Raw genomic sequence first — 26390 nt, forward strand, 5'->3', positions numbered from 1 at the left:
ACAACTGAAAGCTAACATTAAAGCTCAAAGAAGCAGAATCCAGAAACCAGTGTGCGCAGTCATGGTGTCCATCTTTTGTATATACAATCGATGCTCCTGAAAAGTGGTGTAATCCCATCACGTTACAGTGAAGGAACGTTTCTGTGTCCTGAATACTGAACTGCTAGCTGTTGGAATACGTCCATATTACTTGCCGAGGGAATTAGTCATTGCTGTTTGAATGCAGTTCGAATAAACAGACTGTTTGGAATCTGCTATCAGCTCATGCAGAGTTCATCCAAATCACTGCGGCTGTGAATAATGACCACTCTCTGCACCACTTACTGGACATGCAACTGAACACTTTGTCCAACATCTGTTTGAGCTCAGGACAGATAGAGGAAACTGTTATCACCTCATGCCACAATACCTGCATTCTGGTATCATATTAAGATTTTAATTTATTCAGCTCTTTGCTTTTTTTTTTGTATTTTCTATTTAACTGAGCTCCTTCTTGAGTGTCATTTTTAACTTTCCAGGCTATTTTATTCTGTGATACGTTTTGGCTCCCAGAACACAGCAATTTCCCAACTTTTTGTATAAATAAATCATGTCGTATCTCTTCCCTTTGCCACAGAACAAACAGATTAGCTGAATTGGAGACCATTGCTGTAAATGTTCTTGCAAAATATGTCTTTGTTTTAGCAAAATGTCACATCTCAGGGTATTTCCCTGACCTCATTGCAAAAGATTACAAAAGCAAATAGAATCTAAAATAAAACCTGAGTAGAACAGACAGGTGGGAATTATTCAAACCAGGAATAATATAATAAAAAAAGTGAGCAAATACTGTATCAATCTTTTTTTTTTTATCCTGCCTTTTTTTAGTGCCAAGCCATTATCATAAATCAGGTTTTAGTTTGTATTGTAAAGATAATATGACCACCACAGAGCCTTGATTTAATCACCACTCTGGGATCACATGAAGTGATATTAAGACAGACTAAGTCCAGGGAAAAAATGTGGCAATCCCTGAAGGTTGGTGAAACAAGCAAAATGCCAAATACCTTAAAATTATGGAAGTGTATCAATGAAAACTAGTGTTGTATAAATGGCAAAAGACTGGTCAAAGCAAGTGTTTACTGCACTTTCTATCAAGTGAACTAGTAAACAAAAAGCATTATTATTCTCCATTTGACTTTTAGAGCCTGCATGTTCAGCATTAATACTTTAAAGATTAATATGTAATGTTTTGGACTGGCTCAAATTCAGTTTTGAGGTAAAACAAAACTGAATTAAGAGATGGCTTTGTTTTCATTGCTCAACTGTGACACAGGAAACACTTTTCTCACTGCTGTTTGTGATGAGGGGGATTCCCATTAGCTCATACTGTCCTTGTCCAAATCAGCTTCCTGTGGGACACACTGCACAATACAACAACAGAGGGGGAAGCTTATTAAACTTCATATTTCACACATTGCTTACACACACTTGTTTCTCACCACAGAACAGTGAGGATTGTGTCTGAGGGTGGAGGGAGTACATGGTGGTTGTGTTGGGGTCTAATTGGCCAGTATCCTCAGCTCAGGGTTTATCCCAAGGAGCAGGATTTGCCACTAGGGATTGGCTCCTAATTAAGCAGCCCTGGGATTATTTTGTAAATATCTGTTTACCACTGTGATCCCTTGAGGGTGGGAGGGGGGGGTGGGGGTGTGTGGGGGGGCAGTAAAGAGGAAAAACAGTACATTGTAAATATGAACACTATGGGAATGGGTGGCTTGGCAATTGCTGAGGTTGTGCCAAACCAGCGTGTTGAGAGACACACACCCCAGGGATGAAATGAGAGCTGAGGTTCTGTGCACTGCGGCAATGTAAACTGCTGGGACTAATGCTATGGACAGCTAAGGCTGGGAGTTTGGGAGTTAAAGGGAGGGGACCACACAAGGCCAAAAGTAGGGTCTAAGAGGGGGTAAACAATCTGAGGCATCAAGCTTTGCATTGACAACACTATTGACTTTGTCTTCATAATTAAGGCTTTCCAACTCTCAGCACAGAGTACTTTCAGGAATCCTGCAGGAAAATGTAGCACGCACATAACCCTCACAGGGAGTCTCGTGATATTCACAGCCCTCATAATATGCATGCACTGAGCTGATCTGCAGAATCACGGCAGGAACTCATCAAGGCCTTTTTTTTAATTGATCCGTGTCAGCTGTATAATCCTTGTTTATTGTAACTCGCTGTGCTCTGGGTGAACCAGCTGCCAAACACAGCCCACAGTGCACTGTTAAAACACTGGAATTTTCTCCTGACGCACAGCTTTACACATGAGTCAATTGCGAAGCCTCATGAACAAATAAATAACTGCCAGCCGTTCAAATTCAAGATGAGAACACTGACAGCAAGTCAAATCAGCAATGTGAGAGGCAAGGGTTAAACATGGAAACACTTTCCTTAATTTTAGTGGGTTTTTTTTCCTTATGTCTAAAGTGCTACTCTGGGTTTAAACCTGAATTTGGACTGCCACATTTTGCACAAGCTGTGAGGTGAAAAGACGCTGTCCAGCCCTGTATGGTTTTAGTTAATAGGCTCGTTATTGTATTATTTTTAGCTGTTTTAATTTAGATTTTAGCGTTTAATATTCTGGCTGCTCTAACACTGTAATTTCCCCATTTTTGGAATAAATAAAGTATATCTTATGCTACAGCAGTTACATAAGACAGCTACTCTCCTGCCCATAGAAACTATTTTTTATGTTAAAAAAAAAAAAAAAAAAAAAAAAAAAATATATATATATATAAATAAAACACACAATTAAATAAATCACATCAAAAGCAGCCAATCAACCAACAAACCAATAAAAAGTAATGATACAGCATGCATGTGGGTTTGTGTATGCATGAATATTGTGCCTATACTGATATAAACTGTACATTCTTAAATTAGACCACTGGCAGTGTGAACAAAGATTTCAGTGCTCATTCTGCTGGCCTTTGATTCTCCGCCCTGCTGCTGCCCATCCCCCTTTCAGCAGAGCTCATCTCTACACCCTCTTGCGAGACAGGACATCTTTGGAAGTGAAGAAAACAGGCAGACAGGCCATGACATCCCAGGCTGGGATGTCAAAAAATAGTTCACTTCCAGGAACTATTTTTCATAGATTACTGATAAGACTAATGTCAAATGTAGGAACAGGAAAAATATGGTTAAAGAAAGAAACACAAACGAGACAGATGAAGAGTCAGAGGTTTTTGACCTAAACTGCATAATTGCCTGGATGCGGAGACAAGAAGTCATATGAGAACAGAGAGAAAAAATATTCTACATGGGGTGATGAAAATGGAGGTGGGTGCTGTGGGCTACACCTTCTATTGCTCTCAAATGTTACATATTTAAAGGCTCAGCTGACAAACAGAGCAATCATTTAGTGTTTAATTCTCTGTTTTACATATAAGCTTTTAAAGTCATGGTGCAAAAATATTGTCAACTTCACTAATTAACATCAGTCCATATAAGCGAGGCTTGAGCATTATGTACAGAGATATGGTAGCTGGTCAGGCTAGATAATTCAATATAGCTGTGGGGTGCTGTGCAGTGACTTGGGCAAGATACTGAACTCCAAGTTGCTTTCAGTGCAAAGTGAATGCTAGGCAGAAAGAACTTAGATGTAAAAAGTGATTGTAGGAATGTGTGTATGAATGAGACATGCTGTATAAAGGGCTTCGAGTGCTCATGTAAAGTGGAAAACCGCTATATATATATATTTAATATGTTTCCCCACATACAGACTTTACTTGGGTGAGCTGCCTAGTTATATCAACAGTCGAATAAGTATATTTTGCTGTGAGACCACTGGGGCATTTTATTTTTTTGTCCAGCCAAGAGAACTATGCCTTTCACAATTTATTTAATGGGGAACAATTCTCATCACTGCCAAACAGCTAATTCTGGCACTTCCTACCTTGTATTTTATATATCAGCAGACTAGCCAGTTTGGCGCTGCGGCAGTCCTTGATATAATTTAGCTGCCTCTCCAGAAAGTCTCTATAACGCAGTCGGGCAAAGTCCAACTCAAGTGTGGTGGACTGCAGCTGGGTGCAGCTGTTCTGCTCTGGAGAACCACTCTAAACATCAACAATAGGTGCAGAACTGGTTCATGTGCCACATTGCTGAGCTCACCAGGGCTGCAGAACAGAACTAGAACTTTCTCTACATGCATTCCAGGTTGGTGAAGTTGGACTCCATCCTCAGCACACGAGTTTCACTGGAGAAGCACCTAGTTATTCTTTGTCACAAAGTATTCTTATTTATTTATGAAGGGGTGGGTGCCCCTCTTTCACATGCAACCACACATGCACGTGCAAACAGAATCTAATGCGAGAGGGACACTGCATTTGTTCTGGTACAGAATGGATCTGGATCTGTCATGATAAAATGTCATTTGTCATGTCATGAACTGTCATTTGTGTTGGTAATTTAGTAGCATATAAAAAAAATTGCATGATCAGTGACTTTTTTTGTCTCTGCCACTTAAACCATTCGCCTATGTGACAGGCTAACTATAAACCTTTAGTCATGCAATTGGTTGACCTCAGTACGCTTGACAATTCTAGAAAGAGTTAAATGACAGAAGCACAGAGTAGGTAGCTTCACAGCTATAAACATGTAGGCATGCAGCTCTACTGAGACTGGTTTCTCTGGGCAATGTAAGCAGAGTTATGGAATCCATGAGCAAAAGAAATCCATTCAAGTGCTATACTCCACCCCCACCCTACAACTTATCTTTAAACACACGCAATGACCAACCTGCACTTACTCCTTTTTCTAGTTCTGTCACAATGGATACACCCACATGAAAACACAGCCAATTGTTTCTTTAACTCTTGGGTAAAGTCTTATAAGACATTTTAAACTATCCTCACCATGTATTATCATAGTTTAAACCATAAATTAAAAAGTTTAATAGAAAGAAGTACTAAATCTGGGGCCAACAGCATCTTTTTGAATAGTAAGCTAGGAGTAAAGCCACATGCACACATAAAGCAATTTCCTCGTTGCTCTGCAGCTGATGTCTGGACACTAGTAGACATTTCAGGCTCCAGTTAGACATCAATCACACAAACTTAGAGACAGGTTGGCACCCCCCTGGAAATCTCTGGTTACTAGGGAAAACTGTGTATTTTCCAACTGGATGGCAAATGGTTGCTGGCTGTCGCTAGGTGAAATGGCTGCAAACAGGGAGCTGCACCAAAGACCTCCTTGTGATTGCTTTGGTTGTTAACAGATCGCCAAGGTCATCTATGATTTGCATGGAAGACGCTGACTTGAGTGTAAACACTTGCAATTTATTCACTGAGCTAAAACCTGAAAACCTGGAAAAGTACAATTCAACTTGGCAGTAGTTTGAGTGCTTGTAGACAAGTTGGTGTCTTCGATGCAAACTACTAGCAACCAAGCAACTGCAAGAAGATTTTCAGTACAGCACCGTGTACCTCTTTGCGACCAATTTCACACTCGCCACTACCAGCAACCAATCAGTTGTAGAATATACAATTTTCTCTTGTGACCAGGATTACCTGGCAGATCTCTAGGATTGTGTCCATCAACTCAGAACCAGTCAGGGAACACATATTTTTCCCTAGCAACCTGTGGCTACCAGACAGTACCAGTGTGCGGCTGGGGCCTTACCTTCTAATGTATTTACCGCCCCCTCATATGTCAATTAACAACACCCTTCGCTCCCATTGGCAGTCACATCAGTAGCTCATCTTGAACTTGAAGAGTTATTACCTAGTCTGCTTAAAGACATAATTAGGATGTAGTTTGGCCAATAAATTTAGTGCATGCATCAAGTTACTCAATTTAAGACGCTTAGCCTAAGCCCACCTAAAAACCTTAAGAATTCAAAAATGTTACAATATAAACAGCCAGTCAAAATAATTTAAGCTCCTATTTTACACCACACAGCACAGATCATGTACCTTAAAGCTGAATCACAGCGTCATTTCCTTGATTAGTGAAAAAGCTGGGGTGCCTACCTGAATCCCTCTCCAACTGTGACGATCTCTACCTCACTGTCAGTTGAAGTGACATTGATCTCCTCACTTGCAGGGACAGCAGGAGCAGGAGCTGGAGACGCCTCAATCACCACCACATCTTCGTCCAGAGCACCTGAATAAACCAACAGAAGTTAGAACAGTACTTAAATAGACCAGACACCACCAATCTGACAAATGCAAAGACAGCATCGAAGTACAATAAAAAAACCAGCATACACTCTGTTTCCCAGAATCAAGTTAAACATAGGACAATAGCTTCATGCATGAAGAAAAAAAAAAAAAAGAAAAAAAATTGGTTCTTTTTCTATCTTCTCTCGGTGTTTTACTCTTATCACGTTTCAGCTGACGAGGTGCCTGTGCTCGTGCCAGTGCTAGCTCCAATGAACCAGCGAACTGCTTAAGAACGGGCCTGCATTTCCCCTGCGCTTTGCGAGCCGATCCTTTACATGAGTGTGGGTGTCCTCGTCTGTAAACGGAAGCTGAAGGGCACAAACGTGGGAGAACACGCTCCCCTTTTGCAAACTTTATTTCTCGTGCTGCAAACATATTTTACTGTCCAAACAAAACTACTGCAGCAACTGTGTACGGCACAAAGTATACACAGAAAGCAATTACAAGTATGACGACAAGTATGCACTTAGCGTCCTTTTTTCTGTGATATGAACTGATACAAAGCAGCAAGTTCAGCCTTAGGACGAACCGAAGTCACAGCCATGAAAATCACATCGCTTTTCTCGTGTGATACACACCATGCAGTAAAATAGCGGTAGAAAACTTTATGTCAAGATGGCAGAGTCACGCCCTTCTGCTGCTTGCATCACGCGTTCTTGGTTCCAGACCAGCTAGCTTGCGGTGCTGGAGTTGAACCCGTTTTTCGGCCAAGCACAGAGTGAGTTCGCAGTGGAAAAAATGCTGAATGGTTCAAGCACTTGGCACCGGCACCCAGTCAGTGGAAAATCGGCCTATGGGAATCGCCTTGGCCTGACCAACTACAGAAGTTCCAATGACACCACATCTATTCAATTCAATTTTATTTATATAGCACCAAATCACAACAGTCACCTCAAGTTTCAAGACCAAAACTGGAAAACTGTGTTCAGCAATTTACTCCTCTACGGGACGCCTGAGAACTGTTAAACAGCTTGATGTAGTTACTCACAGGAAGAAAGTGAGAATAAGTTGAGAGGACCTGGTCAGCTGTGTTAGTATGAGGGGTGGGGCCCTGAGCACGTCTCGACAGGTCTGTCACAGACAGACAAGGTGTCATTGGAGCTTCTGTAGTTGGTCACACCAAGGTAATTCCCATAGTGAAACATCTTACTTTGTTATCAAAGAACCAGGGATTACGTTAAGTAACCCAACGTTCAGCAGCACTGGGCACAAGAGAAAGCTAATTAATGCAACAGATCCCACTCCATCTCTACTTACACTTAACCCTCAGGTGTGTCTACAAAGAGTTAATGGTTGAAATGAGACATCAAAAGGAAGAAATCAGAAGATTTACAAATACAAATATGGATTACTTAAACCCCCAAATGCTTATTTATTTAACTTTATGATTTATATGTAATGTATGTGGTCACAGGCACTCAATGAATAACACTCAAGGGGTCCTGTGTGGGTGCATGTATTAATGCCACCCACATCATACTCAAGAAACCCAGTGCATCATAGGCACTGCTGAAACAGGTTAGTCATGGCAAACTAATTGGAGAGAACTGCATCATTCTCCTCACCCTTCCTAATGGAAGCAGTGCCACTGCCATGTGAGGGTAATGACAGCAATGTCTCCCCAAACGCGGATTGATTTCAGGGTTAACTTCAGAGTTGAAGCTGTAACTTTGTTCCCACTAATGATGAGGACGACATATAAGCCAGAGACATGATTATTTCTGCTTACAGTCCCATGCCTGTTTATAATTATTGTCACAATTTCTCAGTGTAAGTCAGAGTTGCTGACTCATGCATTGGGTGTTTCACTCAAACTTTCAAGTTCCCTCCCACATGGTTAAGCCTTCCATGTAAATGGCATGGCAAGCTTACAGCATATAGCGCATTTAAACTGCATTACTGACACCCTATGAACTCTAAGGACTGAAATTCAGATATATTTGTAAAAGTGACCCTGTGGAAATTAGTTAAGAGATTTTAAAATAACCAAGACCTGAAATTCTTAAACTAATGCTTGTTTACTTTACTTAGTGCTAGATTTTATTTGTGCACTTTGTTTGCTTCAGTGTCTTTGTGCATATCACCAAGTGACTTACTGTGCTTCTAAAGTCTATTTCCCCAGTGTGATTTCTATTCCCACTCTCATGAGAACTGCTGCTTAGCACCTTCTGCAAAACTAGCTGCCTGGCACTCAGGTGAAGCCTTTATGTACTCACAAAAACAACAACACTTTAAGTTGGCAGGAAACTGTAACCAATACATGCACTGTTTAATAAGGTAAACACCATCTTGCATTACTATTCCAATTAAAAACAAACAACACAACAGTGTGAAGACATGTAACATTCTTGAGATAATTTCAGAGTTAGATCTGTATTTAAATTAGTAATTTAGCAGAATTTTATTTAATGTAGAAACATCAATTGGGGTGTAAACTGCAGTGAAATTAAATTGGGCTAAAATATTATTTGCCTATTTTAATACACTGCGTAAAATGTAACTCTTTTCTCTATACATCTCAAACCTACTTCAACCCTGGACAATGAAGGTTTCATCACTTGCCGCCGTGCTTTCCCCTGCTGTAAACAAATGCCCTGTTTGTCCTCTGAGACCCACTGTTTCTACGCAAAGGCTGCTGCTCTACAGTGTTTGAGTTTTCCTTCACCTGCCTCCCACCACAAAGGAACAGCAACTAACTTGCCATTCTCCCCTAGGGCCACAGCAGCAGAAATATCACTGAGGCTAAATAGCTACATGAAAGAAACAATGAACGAAGGTGGAGGTGGGGCTTTTTAAAGGATTTCATTCTCACATTTGCAGAGAACCAGAGCAGAAAGTTATGGTATGAATTTAGTAGCTGCATAAACCAGAACAGGTACAGAGCGCAGCAGTTTTGGTTGTCATTTCTCGGGGGTAGGGTTCTGATTATTCTTTCTTCAGTGCTGCGTAATATTCTTATGTTCCAACATTTATCACATTTATGGGATGCTATAATTCAAGTCAAAACCTATAATAAATTTCATTTCATTTTGTGGTTTCCTTTCACAGCAACGGGACATGCCAGTAAGCCAGAATTAAATCTCCTTCTGTAGAAGGAAAACCTGTAGACTCAGATCCAGCTTCAGAAAACAGAAATTAACAGGGTTTTCAATTTGCTCATGTTAGTCTCATTTAGCCATCCTGTGCCAAGCCATGATTTTCCTACAGCCTCACAGCAGGGGCTAGCCAAGCAGCTGCAGTCCTTCTTTGTAGCAGGGCAGATGAAGGCCTCTTTCTCTTAAAGGTACTGTACTGGTTGTGTGTAGGTGCTACGCAGAGCTTTTCCAGACCCACAACTAAACATAGCACAAAAAAGTAAGAAAGTTTGTTTGGTTGATTTTTTTTTTTCTTGGTAACAATGGTTCTTAGCAATAAATCATACCACTGGAAAACCTGTTCATTTCCCCTTAAATGGTGCCACATTTGATCAGCTTGGGTGTGCTGTTCATGCCACATTTGTATGGAAAATGTATCTGTGGGTCGAGCAGCAGAGTTGAGTATGTGGATTGCACCCATGAAAAACTTGCCAAATCTTCTCTGCCAATGCCAAACAACTTATTCTGCTATTGACTCTTGTTTTGAGCTTCTGGTACCCCAGGTGCTTGGCAGTCAGGCTTGCCATCATCGGAGGCAATCTTAATGCAGAGATATTGAGATGAGATTCTCAAACAGTGGCAATCCCATATCTCCACAGTCTGGGACTGAACTATATCCCCTAAGACCAAGATTTATTGCCAAGAAGCATTGTTACAACGAAGAAATAATGGACCAAACACAAATTTCCTTACTTTTTGTGCTATATTTACATGCTATAGTGGTCTGCTGCTAGCTGGGGGCAGTTTCAAATTTATGTGGAGTATCCAGTAATGCTGACTCTTGCTCATGTTTAGGCTTTTGTTAAGTTTTTAGCTTAGCCCACGCTGCAGAGAAGACACAAGTTGAAATATACAAAGAACTATTTTGTAGTAGAGTGAAACAGAGTGTTAAAAGCAGCTAAACAGCTTCTCAACCACACATTTTTGGTCTGTCTTTTCCAGTCATACTCTTCATGGTGATTTCCACTCGTTTTTCCTTTTCAAGCCATTCAATTCAAGTATTCAGCCTACACGCAGTGTCACTGCCGCTGACTGATGCACTTTTGGCCATTTGGAGGACAGTATGCAAGTGCATCCTCAGAGCCTCTGCACTGGCTGAATTTGCATTATCCTCTTTACCCAGCCAAAGAGCTACACATATGAACACAAATATGGTACCATAAATCTGGCTTTAGCTGCGTCCTGAGACTGTGCTGGACACTACCGCAAGGGCTCTGTAAAGTGATTGTGCTCAGTGCTCAGCAGTTGTGTAGCTTCTACTTGAACCTCTGTGGTTTAGGTTTGTTTCAGTCCAGTATTCCTGTTTGTGCTTTCAGATTGCAGGCCAGGCTCACATGGACATCTGGGTTAAACAATGGCTCACCATACATCCCCACTGTTGTATTATTTCAATGTTATAATTATTATAGATTTATAATAAACTGAACTCACTATATCTTCATGTTGATCTCCACATATAACCTGGCAACACAGACGTGTTTGGGCATATACATGCACATGTTCATGCTAGATTTCTACAAATGTTAATGTCCAGCTACACTGATCCATTATTGTCATCAAATGAAAGAAAACAGGAGGATATTTCTGACTGCTGATTTGATTTTTAAATTACACTGTAATGGGACACTGCGGTTTGAGAGACACTCGTTTATTTTGTCTCCTTAAATTTTTTTTTCCCCCACCTGGACATTTTAAATTACACAATAACAGAAAAAATAAGAGCCAGCAAATGCTATGACAATACCATTTTATCTGTTCAGCTGATATCTGTCCACTTATGCTAAATCATTATGATTGGATAAATCAATCATCTCTTCCTACTAGACGTGAGAAATGAGCTCCCAGTGTGTTTTTCTCCCAGCCATGCACTGTTGCGATTTTTTTCCACACTGAAAAAAATAGGGGCAGGTTTACTATAATGGGTGCACATTAACCCTCAAACACCGGGCGATCACCGCTGAAGCACGCGTTACCTGCCCTTACTTGCCGTGAACAGCTGGTGAACATGGAGTGTATCACCGCTGAGATGTCAGATCAAGCAAACTTTGAATTACCGTAATTACGTGACCGTTTGGCCTATTGGAGAAATTCAAACGGTTTCTGAAAGCTGAGAAATTGTGCTTTGCATCCAACATAGGGTTATTACGGTAATTTTTACCACAAGTCCAGGAACGGCGGCACTTTTGAAGTACATTCTGTCGCTGGCGACAGGTTCAGTATTAAAGGGTTAACCCCCTCTGCCACCCTACCCTGGCAGCGATGCTATTGTTCATAGGTGAATCCATAATTCAATTATGGAGTAGGAGGCCCTACCCAACTGGCCATTACCAAAACCTGGCCACCAAGATTGAACTAAAGGGTTCATATCGTGCCAGCACACCTAAAGAACAATGGCTCCATCCGTGTAAATAAGTGAGATAGTGTACATCATCAGACTTCTACAACAGATAATTAGATCATGATTGTGCAGTTTGAGGGAACTGGGACTCTGTAATATACAGTAGTATACAAGTCTTGAGTCAATCTTCATTTTTTTATATTTTGTTAGGAAAATTGGAAACAGCTGCAGCAATTTATTGAAACATCTGTAAATATACACTGAAATAAAATATATGAAGCCAAACCTGAGTTCTTCAGCACAGCCTGAACTCTCTTAGGCAGCTTTCTTGTAATTTCTTTAAACACTCTTCAGAAATAGTTCTCCAGGCTTCTTGGAGAACATTCAAAGCTATTCTTTGGATGTTGGCTGCCTTTTGTTCTGCTGTCTGTCAAGATGATCTCACACTGCTTCAATAATGTTGAGGTCCGGGCGCTGGGGAGGCCAATCCATGCCTGAGAGTGTTCCATTGTGTTTTTCTATCCAGCTTTTTGCTACATTGGCAGTGTGTTTGGGATCACTGTCATGCTAAAAAACAAAACTATCCCTTTGCCAGTCTAGATGGCATTGCATTGGTGGATAAAACTCTGATGGTACTTTTCTCAGTTCATAATTTAATCAATTTTGAAAAGATTCCCAACACCACTGGCTGAAATGCAGCCCCAAATCATGATAGAGCCTCCGCCATGCTGTACAGACAGCTGTAGACACTCACTGTTGTACCTCCCTCCTGACCTTCTCTGAACATACTGATGACAGTCAGTATTTGGATTTAATACTCTACAAGACCATTTCTCCCATTTCCCTTCCTTAAGAAAGGCATTGAGAGCCACCATTCCACTGAGACCATTTCTGATGATGCTTCACTGAACAGTAGATGGATCAACTGAAGGGCCAGATGCATCTCTCAGATCCTGTGCAGGTGCTGGATTTTTTTCCTGTTTCTTAAGGACATGAATTTCAGATATTGTTCACCTGCTGTATAGTTTTTTTTAGGCCTGCCACTTCCTTCTTTTGTCCTCCACTTGTCCAGTTTCCTCCAATTTTTAAGGACACATTACACACCATACCGAGAATGACCTTGTTGGTGCAAAAATACAATTTTTGGCATCTTTCATAGATTGAACTATAGAAATTGGAACAAATTATGTGCTTCTGTGACAGGCTGCTAGTAACACAGTGCCTAAAGATACAATCTAAAATGGGTACTTTGCTAAGCTTTCTGATAGGTGGAGACCAGGGTTATAATAGTTTTGGATTTTACATTATAGTTTAGTTTTAGTTAGTTTTTACTTTTTTTTCTCTAATTCAGTTAGTTTTAATTAGTTTTCAGAGTGGTTTTGCTCGTTTTTATTAGTTTTTATTTTTGGTTTTATGCTTAGTTTTAGTTAGTTTCAGTATTAGTTTTAGTATTTTCATACTTAATCAGGTACGCTTTAAAGATACCCTTTAAAGAAATAAATTCAGCAACCAACTGTTCACAGACAGCAGAACTACATGCTAAATGTGTGTAATATTAAGGACACACATGAACATCAACAGGGAGAAACTGCTAACAATATGAACTCCAAAACTCGATAAATTCTACAATAAACTCCCAATTAAGTTCAGCCTCAGTGCAGCAGATTAACAACAGCTACATGTGGTGTTTGACAAAAACAAACTCCTTGAAGGAGTCAAAGCTCAAATCCAGCTGCATCCTGATGTTCTCTCCACCTGATGCTGCTTCTGTTTTGGAGCTACTTGGTTAGATGCTTGCTGATTAGACTTGCAGGGTCTTTGCGGCCTCTGTAGCCTACGGAAGTGTCCGACCTCATGTCCGCATTTATGCATGTATAGCTGGATTGCGTGTGTTAATTACCTTGTGGTTGTGTGCTGGGGGTTTTTTGGTCCTTGCTCTTTGTGCTCAGTTTTTAGGGTGCAAACATATTTGTCCTTGTTTTTTCACTTTCTTCATTTCTTCACGTCCATTCCCATAGTTTCAGCAGCTCCCTCCAGGAATTTGCTGACATTTGTGAGTCCTTATATTGATGCTTTGATTATTAGTCCTGATTGTTATTATCTGACTGATAAAGTAGCCGGAAACGCACAAGGACTAAACACAACGTTGTGGGCTGCGTTGACCCGACGAGTAGTCACGTTTCTCTGGAGGTGCAGGCCGGGTTGCCTTGTAGGATGAGAGCGGTTTCCGTAGCTGCCTTGTGTGCGCTTCTCAGGTCTACTTTGATGTTGGTGTTTTTTTTCCTGACTAAGAAGTGTTCCGTACATCATCCACAACATCATCCACAACAAGACACTCGCTGCTATCTGTGCTATCATAGTAAAAAAAAAAAAAAAAAAACACCACATGGGACTCTCTGAGGAGCAGCGCGGTGTGCGCACGCACGCACATGCGCACCCATTTGCCCGACGGCGTTCCGAGCTTAAACTCGGAGAGAGGAAAAAAATGATTTCATATCAATCCACAAGACTTTTGAAAAAATAACAATATCTATAATTTCAGTTAGTTTTAGTTAGTTTTGTAAACTCACAATTCAGTTTTAGTTAGTTGTCGTTTCTTCCTTTTAATTTTAGTTTTTATTTATTTCAGTTAACGACAATGTTTTTTCAATTTCAGTTTTCGTTATTTCGTTCGTTTTCATTAACTATAATAACCCTGGTGGAGACACAACACTGGCTCATCCCTTCAGTTAGATGCAGTTTTATGCTTGAATAATTCATAGGCCAGTTAAAAGTGGTTCAGCAAACAAACAAAAACATTCCTCAGGTCAGGTATAAGGACCAGAATGAAAAAGCAGCCAATGACCAAAGAAAAACTTAGAAAAAACCTTCAGAAACCCTGGACAGCTATTGCTCAAGACCACTTTGAAAAATTACAATAAAGTCTGGCTCTTTGGGAGCAAAATACAAAGAAATGAAGGGTTATTTAAGACCAGTCCTGCATGCTTATTAAGGTCATTTAAATACAAGAACAAAAAATAATATACCACACTAACACCCTTTTTTGTGTTAAAAGCTGTCACTGCAAGCTACATGACACATGTTGACCTCATGAGCCATTTCTGTTTTTCTGTTCTGCTTTTCAGTGCATATTAATTTAACATTGCATCAATGTACTTCAATTAAAATATGGTAATTCATGCTGGGTTGCTTTGCAGCATTAGAGATCACAGTGTCTGTGATGTTTAGGAGGAATAATTTCCAATATACCCTTACAAGTGTGGTGATTTTTTTAAAAACAAACAGCATAAAACAATATATTACATAACGGAAAAATGAATGCCCATGCTGTAGTGTATGATTTTGCCTGCTGACACTTACAAAACCCATGTTGCCCCATGTCCTGTGTAAACACTCTAAACTTTTTTACAGACTGGTTACTGACAAAATAAATTATTCCCTAAATGGTTAATTCATTATGTACTAAAGTAAGGGTGTGTGATTACCTGAGGCCACAGCAGCACTGTTGGGCTGGCTGCTGGTGCTGCTGACATCTACATACATCTCATCTTCTGCTTCAGTAGATGAGTCAGAGGACAAGTCACCGCTCAGCTCCTCGCTGGAACTACTGGTGCTATGGTGTAGAGCATACTTCTTACGTGCAAACATTTCACGATTCTTCCTCTGCTGTAGTAGTCGCTCCTTTTGCTTCTGAGTCCGCTGACCTCCTCCAGGAGCCGTTTTCACAAAGCGTTTCCTATGCAGAGGCCGCCGGCTGCTCAGACACGGTCGCTTCAGCAACACGGGCTCAGCATCAGACCGCACCAACTTATGACCACGATTGCCCCGAGTTCGGCCCAGAACAGGGCGCAAGCCGACTCCGGTGGCTCCACCTGCTGTCAAGGCAGGAGCCTTGTGTTGGCCTCCTGTTGCTCCTGCTTCCCCCTCGTCTTCCGAGCTAAGAGTTTCTGAGTCCCCAAATCGCAGGCTGGATGAAGGGGAAGAAGCACAGTCACTAAAAGAGGATTCATGATTATGCTCATCCTCACTGGGCTGCTGCAAAAGTTCTACTCTGGGACGCTGAGGTGCCAGTGAGCTTTCACTGATGTGGCCCTCCTTCAGCGAGCAGTCTGATGGGCCTGCCTGTTGGCCTTTTCGTTTTCTACGCCCAGGAAAGCTCCGTTCTGAGTCTCTATGTGTCCCTGTGTCCCTCAGGGGCCGATGCCTGGACTCACAAAGGGCTTCAAAATCACTGCCAGCCTTTCCAATCACCTCCATGTTGTTAGGGAAGCTCTTGGCTGCCTCCATAGGTTCAGGGTTCACCAGTTGCTCCTTCATATGCTCCTCTCTGCTGGCGGCCTCAGATGGCACCTCACTCTTCATGGTGGCAGGTCTGACCTCAAGGGGCAAAGACCAAGTGCACTTGCATTAATTTCTAGCCCTTTCACCACTGCATGTCACAAAACCTAGAAAAAAAAGAAAGACGAAAATAGAAGTTACATAAGCACAAACCAATAAGCAAAAATAAAAACATGAAAGAGCATTGACATCTCAATCTTGGTCCGATGGATGAGCTATTAATAGTCTAGTTTCTAATTTATTCTTTAAATGCAGTGTTGTGCGTATTTACTGTAAACACATTAAAAGTCCCCAGTTGTCCCGTCAAATATCAGGCAGTTTCTAATGATGAACTTGACTCTGTACTAAATAAGACAATCTGATCAGGTATCAAAGGAGCTCTTAAGTGTGCTTCAAATATGAGTAGAATCTGTCTGTTAGAATCTTAACAAACAAGATTTAAATTGGAGTAAATGTTTGTGTCTTATACATCTAGAAGGGATAGCTGGAGAGGGAAATCCAAAAGGATCAGCTACTGATGGACTTCGGTGCAGCCTCTGCAGCCTATCCTATAACAAACATGACATAAATGACTATAATTATTAAATCTAAATCTTAAAAAAAAAAAAAAAAATACTAGGCACAAACATAGATAAACATACAGATATTGTATGTAACATAGAAGAGAGTCAATAGATGACTTGTTCATTCATGGTGTCAGAAAAATAGAAAAAAATGATTCCTTAATTCAAGTGAACACCCATCCAAACAGAAATAGAGAATATTTTTATTTGAATACTTTAATAATGAATCAAGTATATCCTGAAGACAGCTGTCAACACATTCTTTAAAGACTCCTAGCATTAAAACAAGACATCGTCTTTGTAGCATTCACCGTGTGTCCTTATTCCAACTCAAGAGCATGTGACCACAGCTAAGCTAGAGCTACATTTCCTGTCCTGTCCAAGTCCACAAACGCAGATTTACACAAAAACAATTCTATGAGAATGTGTCATTGTTCTTAATAACATTGACCAGATGCAGACTTTTTAAAAAGTAGATTATATGATAACTGCACTTCTCTTTTTTCTGTCTGCATGAAATAGTTCAACATAAACCTCTTTGACATTTCACGGACCAATCGGCAACATATAGACTTAAACCAACATTAATACACCCAAATCAATACTTCACTGTGTTAAATACGGGTCAATCTATTCATTTACTAAGTCTTTTTGTTTTCTAGTACACAGCATGACCCAAAGCAGGTAAAGACAGAAAATAAGTACCCATAAGCTGTGTCAAAAGTAATGATGAGTCAACAGCCATAATGTATTTGCTTCGTTGTAGATACCAAGCAAAGCATGACAAAATCAAAATAAAATCTCAAAGGGAGATTAATTCTCATGTTTATGTCATGAGAAATTTAAACTGTTTTATACAACAAAAAAGCCCCTCTCCCTGATTCAACATGCCATTCAACAGTGCTGTTTGCACCAACACAGATTATAAAACTGGGAGGGCCGCTTTCCAAACTGCCAAAAAAGTCATGATGCCATCAGTTATCAATGAAACTGAAAGCTACTTTTAGCGCAGTCAGTTCATTTAGTGCTCTATAGATAACCTGGTGTAAAGTAGAAGACGTTCCTTGTTGTATATGACATATTAAATATATCTCATATGTTGACGTTATTAGCGGTTTTGGATGTTTGTCTGGAAACATGGTTTACCTGGGTAGCAAAGATACACATTAAAGATCTGTAATCGATCAGGCTTTACAGTCGTCATTAAGAAGTGCAGAAACACTTCTGTTTGCACAGTTCAGAACATGGGATTCCAAATTTCGAGCCTGACCTATACTTATATCCATATATAAATGGACACTAGCTTATTACAGATATATTGTATCAGTGTTTGTGTTTTCCAATATTTGCTTGCATCAAAATTTTTCGTTTTACTGACTAGAATACCAATTAGAATGCTTTGGGGTAATGGTATCATCATGTAGTTATTATGGTGTATGTTGTTAACTACTGGAAGATTAATAAGTTACAATCCCATATAAAGCCCTAATACACTGTATGTACCTTAATATCAGCAATTATATTGATACTGAAGTTTTATACTTCCCAAAACCAGGTATCAGCATAATTAGTCTAGATCAATCTAAAGTATTTTCAAGAAGAAACAAAAGATTTGATTACTCTTAAATGTAGATCAGTATTTTTGTGGCTAACTCTTTTTCATTTAGGGCACTGTATACAGTCAGTAAATCCAAAGTAGTTTTCACAGAACAGTCACATAGGCTGCACTGTATGCATGTAGAGATTTCACCCACAGCAACAAGCCAGCTGAACATGTTGACACGATGTAATCAGAAAACAAATTCATGATGCTACTATTTCAGAATGTAATTTAGGAACATATTGTACCAACGCTGTCTACGCAGCCATCTGGAAGCACAATTGATGTAACACGACACAAGAATATGAAATCAGTGCTTTGCTACTCCCCATCCACATTGTTTGCTGGGAACACACAATTCAGAGCATCATGAATTGGATTTGGAGTCCCTGCTTCAATCTGCTTTAAAATAAATAAATAAAACTAACTGTAAAGGCTCTGTCGATATCCCTGTGATTTCATCTGCTTCAAAATCAAGCTATGTATAAACAAAAGTAAATTAATCCTCTTAAAGATACAAAACAGGGATTAAAAAAGAAACTACTGTAGAGTTCACCATAGTCTCTGCACTGTCTCAGTAAAATGCAACAAAACAACATTCCTCATCACATTTGCTGCAGGGTTATTGCACTGGACTGCACTGGTATGTACATCTGTGAGTAAAACTCGTGTAGGCTGCAGAGCACTTCAATTTTTTGAGATAGAGAAAACACAAATAAACAAGCAATGTCCATTTGCAGCATATTTCACAAGGCTATGCTGGCTGCCACATGACCTGAAGAAATAACTTCTGTCAAAAAGGGATGCTGGGCTTTATGATGTCAGAGGAGGTTGATTTGCTCAAGTGTTTAGCAAACCTATGAAAAACACACGCAACAATCCTCTTATTCCCTTTTATATACAACTAACAGATAAGTGAGTCCTTCCGATTTCACTGTAAAAGCTGCGCAATGACATGCATGAATTCAGGGGCCTCCGAGCACAGCCCTGAAGGAAAAAAAAAACAAAAAAACCCCAAAGCATCAAAGCTGCATCACAATACTGCTGATTTCTAATGAAGGCGATCAAATAATGATACGCAAAGGACAGAGGTGGTTCTAACACGTTAATTGGTCCCCATCTCTTTATAGTAGAAAATATATGAGGGGATCAGAAATGGCAACAGCAAACCAATTCAAGATGTACGACTGACTCAGTACTGCTGAGCTCTAACGATACCCACAATGCTTTCTGACCACTAACAACTGATTAGGCAAGCAAAAACAACAGCTACATAGATTTATTTAGGCTGGCAGTATCGAGCCTGAAGCTGGGGGCTAAGCATAGTTTCTACAACGCTTAACAATTACAATAAGCCCAGCTGCTGTCTGCCTGTCTGTCTGTCTGTATGTGTGTCCCACAAACGCTGCTGAAGTGACTGAGGCCGGATAAAGTCGCGTTATGAGGGAAGCACTGGTACCCAAATATCAGTTAACATTATTACGATAACGGATTGAGAGAAACCAGAGTGGACAGCTAGCCATGTTGCCTGATAAATATCCCAGACAGAAGACAACAAAGACAACACGTACCTGGGTTTAAGTCCTTTTTTCAAAATGTGTCACCGTCCTTTTCGCAACATGCGGGGTTGAATCTTGCGGGAAATACTGACAAGCAGTGAAAACAGGTAGTTTTCTACGTGTTACCCTAACCACAACTAAGCAGGCCTAGTAGTACGCAGAAATCGCGACCCGGAGGACAGTAGCGGCCGGGATTGTGAAACTGGCAACACACAGTCCCGAGCCGTGCCGAGAAGCAAAACCGAAGGCAGCGGGCCCCGGATGGCTATGAGCTAAGCTAAAGCTAGCTCCACTTCACCCAGTAAATACTCGATCATAATCAGCCATTTTAGCTCGAAAAAGAAACCCAGTCGACTCGGAAGAGATAATACGACCTCCGTGTTATGGCTCTATTTGACAAGATAGAAATTTCTCACTATTTGCCCTCGACGAAGTTCCCATTCCTGCCTTCCGATGAATCCACTGTTGTTTACCCAGCAGGTCGTCTGTTGGCTGGTCGCTGCTACAACGCAGTCGTTGCCTCTGATACCGCACGGGGGCGCTGAACCCCCGCCAGCTACTTTACGACACTTTGCGACAGCTTGTTTACTTTAAAAAAAAAAACAAACTGTCGTGTGGATTAAAAAAACAACAACATACAAATAGGACAGATAGGAGGTCCTCTCTTCCTGCGGTTTCCTATCGAGAAGCGAAGATAAGAACCTCTGTGTAATTATAGGTCTGCACTCCTATTGCTTGGAGATAATGTAAGATTATGCAGCTTTGTTAGAGCCGCTATTTTAAGTACTAGCGCGCCCACTAGTGGGCATAGATTTGATAACCCCAAATATAAGATTCAGAACTGTGCAGCTCCACAGACATACAACAGTCATAATTGTTGTTCTTTTAACCCCCCCCCCCCCCCCCCAAAAAAAAAAAAACTGTAACAAATATGCATGCATATAATCATGTAAAAAAAAAAAAAAGCTAGGTCCTGGATGGTTAAAGGAAGTGTATTTTCTTTCAATTTTAATAATCTGGCCTTTGTAGGTCCAAAAATTACATAAATATCACCTCAGATAAATGAAACAAAAACATGACATATTACATGTGTCTTTATTTATAGAACAAAAATGAAGCCAAACTGCAGAAGCAGTGTGTTAAAATAAAGTGTATCTTTACTGCTTCCATAGAAATTCACAGAGTAAGTAGCAGCCAGGTGCTGCTTATCAAATGACCTTGGTTAACTGATCATCAGCGAGCGTGAGCATCTCTATAAAAGTAGGGGGTTACTGGCAGTTTGCAGGTCTGGAGCATTCAGATGTGTGTTAGCACAATGCTAAGAAGCAAAGACACCAGAAATGATCTTAAAGAAGCTGCTGCCCATCAATCTGAGGAGGGTTATAATGCTATTTCCAAACAATTTGAAGTCCATCATTCTTCAGTGAAGAAAAATTATCCACAAGTAGAAAATATTCAAGATAGCCACCAAGTTTTCCAGGAGTGGATGTCCCAGCAAACTCACCCAAATGTCAGACCGTGCAATGCTTAGTGGTTTCAGTTAACATGTTAAATATTAAAGTTTGTGATGGTACAATTAGATAAAAACTGAACGGCTGCCAAGAGAAAGCTGCTTTTCTCTATAAAAAACAAACAAACAAACAAACAAAAAAAACATGGCAACATGACTTTCGTTTGCAAATTTGCATCTGAACAAACTGCAAGACTTCTGGAACAATGTCCTTTGGACAGACAAGACCAAAGTGGTGATGTTTGGTCATAATGTACAGCGCCACATTTGGCAAAAACCAAACACAGTATATCAGCACAAACACCTCATACCAGCTGTCAAGCTTGATGGTGGAGGAGTGATGAGCTTGTTGGGCGTGTTTTGCAACCACAGGATCTGGGCACCTTGCAGTCAGAGTCCACCAAAGTATTCTGGAGTCAAATATGAGGCCATCTTTCCAACAGCTAAAGCTTGGCACAAATTGGGTCACACAACAGGAAAAGCACAGCCACAAATCGACAACAGAATGACTGAAAAAGAAAAGAATCAAGGTCCTGCAATGGTCCGGTCAAAGTTCAGAACTCAACCTGAATGAAATGCTGTGGTGGGACCTTAAGGGAGCTGTGCATAAATGAATGCCAGTAAACCGTATTGAAGTGAAGCAATGTTGTAAAGATGAGTGGGCCAAATATCCTCCACAACAACGTTAGAGATTAAAAATCATACTGAAATTCATTACTTCAAGTGTTAAAGGTGGTTCTTCTGGATGCTAACTGGCTGTGCTTACATACATAGTCTCTAAAACCCATTATGAACCAGAAAATACTTTGAATTTGAAAACATATTTTTAAAACTCATTATGACCACACAGGTTGCTGTAGTAAATATAAGTACAACTTTTTCAGGGAAACATTGTGTTGCCTTTATGTTAAGCAGTTTCCTTTGTATGGAGCCTATCCCAACCACCATAGGTTGAGTGGCAGGGTACACCAAGGACAGGCTGCTGATCTATTGCATGGTTGACACAGAGATGCAGACAGCTACTCACTCTCAATTTAAAATCACTAATTAACCTAACCTGTATGTCTTTGCACTGTGTGAGGAAGTCTGTGTACCTGGAGAACATACAAACTCCACATAGAAAAGCCCCAGCCAGCTGATGGATTTGAACCCAGAGACTTCTTTCAATAAGGCAGCAGTGCCAACTACTGCACCACTGTTCCATCTGAAAGAGTAAAATGGGCAGTCACCTCAAGGCGCTTTATACTGCAACATACAGGCCTTACATTTTTAGAAAGAAAGCCATCCATCCATCCATCCATTTTCTTCCGCTTATCCGGGGCCGGGTCGCAGGGGCAGAAGCCTAAGCAGAGAAGCCCAGGCTTCCCTCTCCCCAGCCACCTCCTCCAGCTCATCCGGAGGGACCCCAAGGCGTTCCCAGGCCAGCCGAGATACATAATCTCTCCAGCGTGTCCTGGGTCTACCACGGGGCCTCTTCCCGGTGGGACATGCCCGGAACACCTCACCCAGGAGGCGGCCAGGAGGCATCCTAATTAGATGCCCGAGCCACCTCAACTGGCTCCTTTCGATGTGGAGGAGCAGCGGCTCTACTCTGAGCCCCTCCTGGATGGCCGCACTCCTCTTCTTATCTCTAAGGGAGAGGCCAGCCACCCTTCGAAGGAAACTCATTTCTGCCGCTTGTATTCGCGATCTTATTCTTTCGGTCACTACCCAAAGCTCGTGACCATAGGTGAGGGTAGGAACGTAGATCGACCGATAAATCGAGAGCTTCGCTTTTACGCTAAGCTCCCTCTTCACCACGACGGACCGGTGCAGCGTCCGCATCACTGCAGAAGCAGCCCCGATCCGCCTGTCGATCTCCCGTTCCCTTCTCCCATCACTCGTGAACAAGACCCCGAGATACTTGAACTCCTCCACTTGAGGCAAGAACTCGTTCCTGAGCCGGAGATGGCACTCCACCCTTTTCCGGCTGAGGACCATGGCCTCAGACTTAGAGGTGCTGATTCTCATGCCAGCCGCTTCACACTCGGCTGCGAACCGTTCCACTGCGAGCTGGAGGCCCCCCCGATGAAGCCAACAGAACCGCATCATCTGCAAAAAGCAGAGATGAGACTCTGAGGCCACCAAGGAAGAAGCCTTCCGCCACCTGGCTACGCCTAGAAATTCTGTCCATAAAAATTATGAACAGAATCGGTGACAAAGGGCAGCCCTGATGGAGTCCAACACCCACAGGAAACGAATCCGACTTATTACCGGCTATACGGACCAAGCTCTCACTGTGGTTGTACAAGGACTGAATGGCCCGCAACAATGGGCCAGACACCCCATACTCCCGCAGAACCCCCAAAGGACACCCCGAGGGACACGGTCGAATGCCTTCTCCAAGTCCACAAAGCACATGTAGACTGGTTGGGCAAACTCCCACGCACACTCGAATATCCTTGAGAGGATAAAAAGCTGGTCGAGCGTTCCACGACCAGGACGAAAACCGCATTGTTCCTCCTGAATCCGAGGTTCGACTAACGGATGCACCCTCCTTTCCAGCACCCTGGCATAGACCTTACCGGGGAGGCTGAGTAGTGTGATCCCCCGAATGTTGGAGCACACCCTCCGGTCTCCCTTCTTAAAGATGGGGACCACCACCCCGGTCTGCCAATCCAATGGCACTGCCCCAGATCTCCACGCGATGTTGCAGAGGCGTGTCAACCAAGACAGCCCTACAACATCCAGAGCCTTCAGGAACTCAGGGCGAATCTCGTCCACCCCAGGGGCTCTGCCACCAAGGAGTTGTTTAACTACCTCAGTGACCTCACCCCCAGTGATGGTCAAGTCATCCCCCTCTTCCCCAGACTCTGCTTCCACTACAGTAGGCGTGTCAGTGGGATTCAGAAGGTCGTCGAAGTATTCCTTCCACCGTCCGACTATAGCCTCATTTGAAGTCAGCAGCACCCCCCCCGCACTATTAACAGTGTGAGTGAAGCACTGCTTTCCTCTCCTGAGTCGCCTGACGGTTTGCCAGAATCGCTTCGATGCCGTCCGAAAGTCTTTTTCCATAGCCTCACCGAACTCCTCCCACACCCGAGTTTTTGCTTTGGCCACTACCCGAGCTGCATTCCGCTTGGCCTGTCGATACCTGTCAGCTGCCTCCGGAGTCCCACAGGCTAACCAAGCCTGATAGGACTCTTTCTTCAGCTTGATGGCTCCCTTCACCTCCGGTGACCACCATCTGGTTCGGGGGTTACCACCACGACAGGCACCAACCACCTTGCAGCCACAGCTCTGAGCAGCAGCCTCAACAATGGAGGTGCGGAACATGGTCCATTCAGACTCAATGTCCTCAGCCTCCCTCGGAATGCTGTCGAAGTTCTGCCGGAGGTGGGAGTTGAAGATCTCCCGGACTGGGGCTTCTGCCAGGCGTTCCCAGCGCACCCTCACAATACGTTTAGGTGTGCCAGGTCTGTCCAGCATCTTCCCCCGCCACCTGATCCAACTCACCACCAGGTGGTGATCAGTTGACAGCTCAGCTCCTCTCTTCACCCGAGTGTCCAGAACATACGGCCGCAGATCTGATGATACGATTACAAAATCGATCATCGACCTGTGACCTAGGGTGTCCTGGTGCCATGTGCACTTATGGACATCCTTGTGTTCGAACACGGTGTTTGTTATGGACAAACTGTGGTTTGCACAGAAGTCCAATAACAAAACACCATTCGGGTTCAGATCGGGCAGGCCGTTCCTCCTAATCATGCCCCTCCAGGTCTCACTGTCATTGCCCACGTGAGCATTGAAGTCTCCCAGCAAGACTAGAAAGAAAGCCACAGCAATCAAATCTGCTATGAGCAGGACTGGCAGTGGTGGGAAGGAAGAACTCCCTTTTAACAGGAAGAAAACTCTGGCAGAGCCAGGCAGCTGTCTGCAGCCACTGGTTGAGGGGTGAGGGGAAGAGAAAAGAAAAGGAAAAAGACAGTATAGAGAGACAAGGCAAAACCCAAAATATGGGAGAGAGAAGAAAAGTTATTGACATGAAGTTGTGGCATATAGACACATGGGGAGTTAAAAGAGGGGAAGAAATGCTCAGCAAATCATGGAAAGTGCACCAGTCTCAGCCTATAATAGCATAACTAAGGGATGGTTCAGGGTCACCTGATCCAGCCCTAATTACAAGCTTTATCAAAAACGAATGTTTCAAGCCTAATCTTAAAAACGGAGAAGGTGTCTCTCCCAAATTGAAATTGAGAGTTAGTTCCACAGAAGAGGGGCCTGAATGCTGAAGGTCCTGCCTCCCATTCTACTCTTAAGTATCCTAGGAACCACAAGTACGCCAGCAGTCTGAGGGTGAAGTGCTCTATTGGGGTGATGTGGTACTATGAGGTCTTAAAGATAAGATGGGGCCTAATTTATTTTAGACCTTGCATGTGAGAAGAAGGATTTTAAATTAAATTCTATATTTAACAGGGAGCTAATGAAGAGAAGCCAATGTGGGAGAAATATGCTCTCTCTTTCTAGTCCCTGGCCGTACTCTCGCTGTACTCTCACTGCAACATTTTGCACTGTCTAAGGGAAACATGTATAATGTAAAAAAGTATTGGTCTCAGCATAGAACCCCGTGGAGCTCCATGGCTAACTTTTCTGTGTTAGTCATAAGGAAGAATCTTCTTTTAGATTAAAACAAAATTACATCTATGCAGTAGGTACAATTCAAACCAGTGCAGCACATTTCCTTTAATGTCAGCTGTGTTTTCTGGTAAAATGTGATCAGCAGTATTCAGTGCTGTCAGAGGCCATAAAATGATCATTGGTAACCTTCGGCAGTGCCGTTTCTGTCCTGTGATGAACTCTAAATCTTGACTGAGACTCTTCAAATAAACCATGCCTCTGTAGATGATCACATATCTGTTTTACAACTACACTTCCACAATTTTCAACACCAAATGAAGGTTAGAAAATGGTTTATAATTAATCAAGACAGCTGGATCAAGTATCAGAATCAGAAATACTTTATTTCTGGTGGTTTAATTACAGCCACCTTAAAGGCCTGTGATATGTAGCCTGCTAATAGAGATAAATGGATCATATTTAAAACTGAAGCATGAATGAACTGTAAGACTTCTTTGAACTTGTACAGATGGGGTCTGG

At 42.0% G+C, this 26390-nt stretch overlaps 1 protein-coding gene across 3 annotated transcripts in view; it reads right to left on the reverse strand.

The window, feature by feature from the left end:
- rnf111 (ring finger protein 111) overlaps nucleotides 1–20312 on the reverse strand; it is a 34911-nt gene extending 14599 nt beyond the window's left edge. For 2 of the 3 annotated variants that reach the window (XM_030721626.1, XM_030721610.1), the window contains exons 1-3: nucleotides 20158–20312; nucleotides 15167–16126; nucleotides 6018–6150 (exon numbers count right to left, since the gene is read on the reverse strand). In XM_030721626.1, coding sequence (XP_030577486.1) covers nucleotides 6018–6150; nucleotides 15167–16043 — 1010 coding nt within the window. In that variant the 5' untranslated portion in view covers nucleotides 16044–16126; nucleotides 20158–20312. Of the gene's footprint in view, nucleotides 1–6017; nucleotides 6151–15166; nucleotides 16127–19753 lie in introns of all 3 variants that reach the window. The other variant, XM_030721617.1, reaches the window with a different exon arrangement.
- Nucleotides 20313–26390: the final 6078 nt, after the last annotated feature.

This window comes from Archocentrus centrarchus, chromosome 3 (genome assembly GCF_007364275.1).
Source record: "Archocentrus centrarchus isolate MPI-CPG fArcCen1 chromosome 3, fArcCen1, whole genome shotgun sequence".
NCBI lineage: Eukaryota > Metazoa > Chordata > Actinopteri > Cichliformes > Cichlidae > Archocentrus > Archocentrus centrarchus.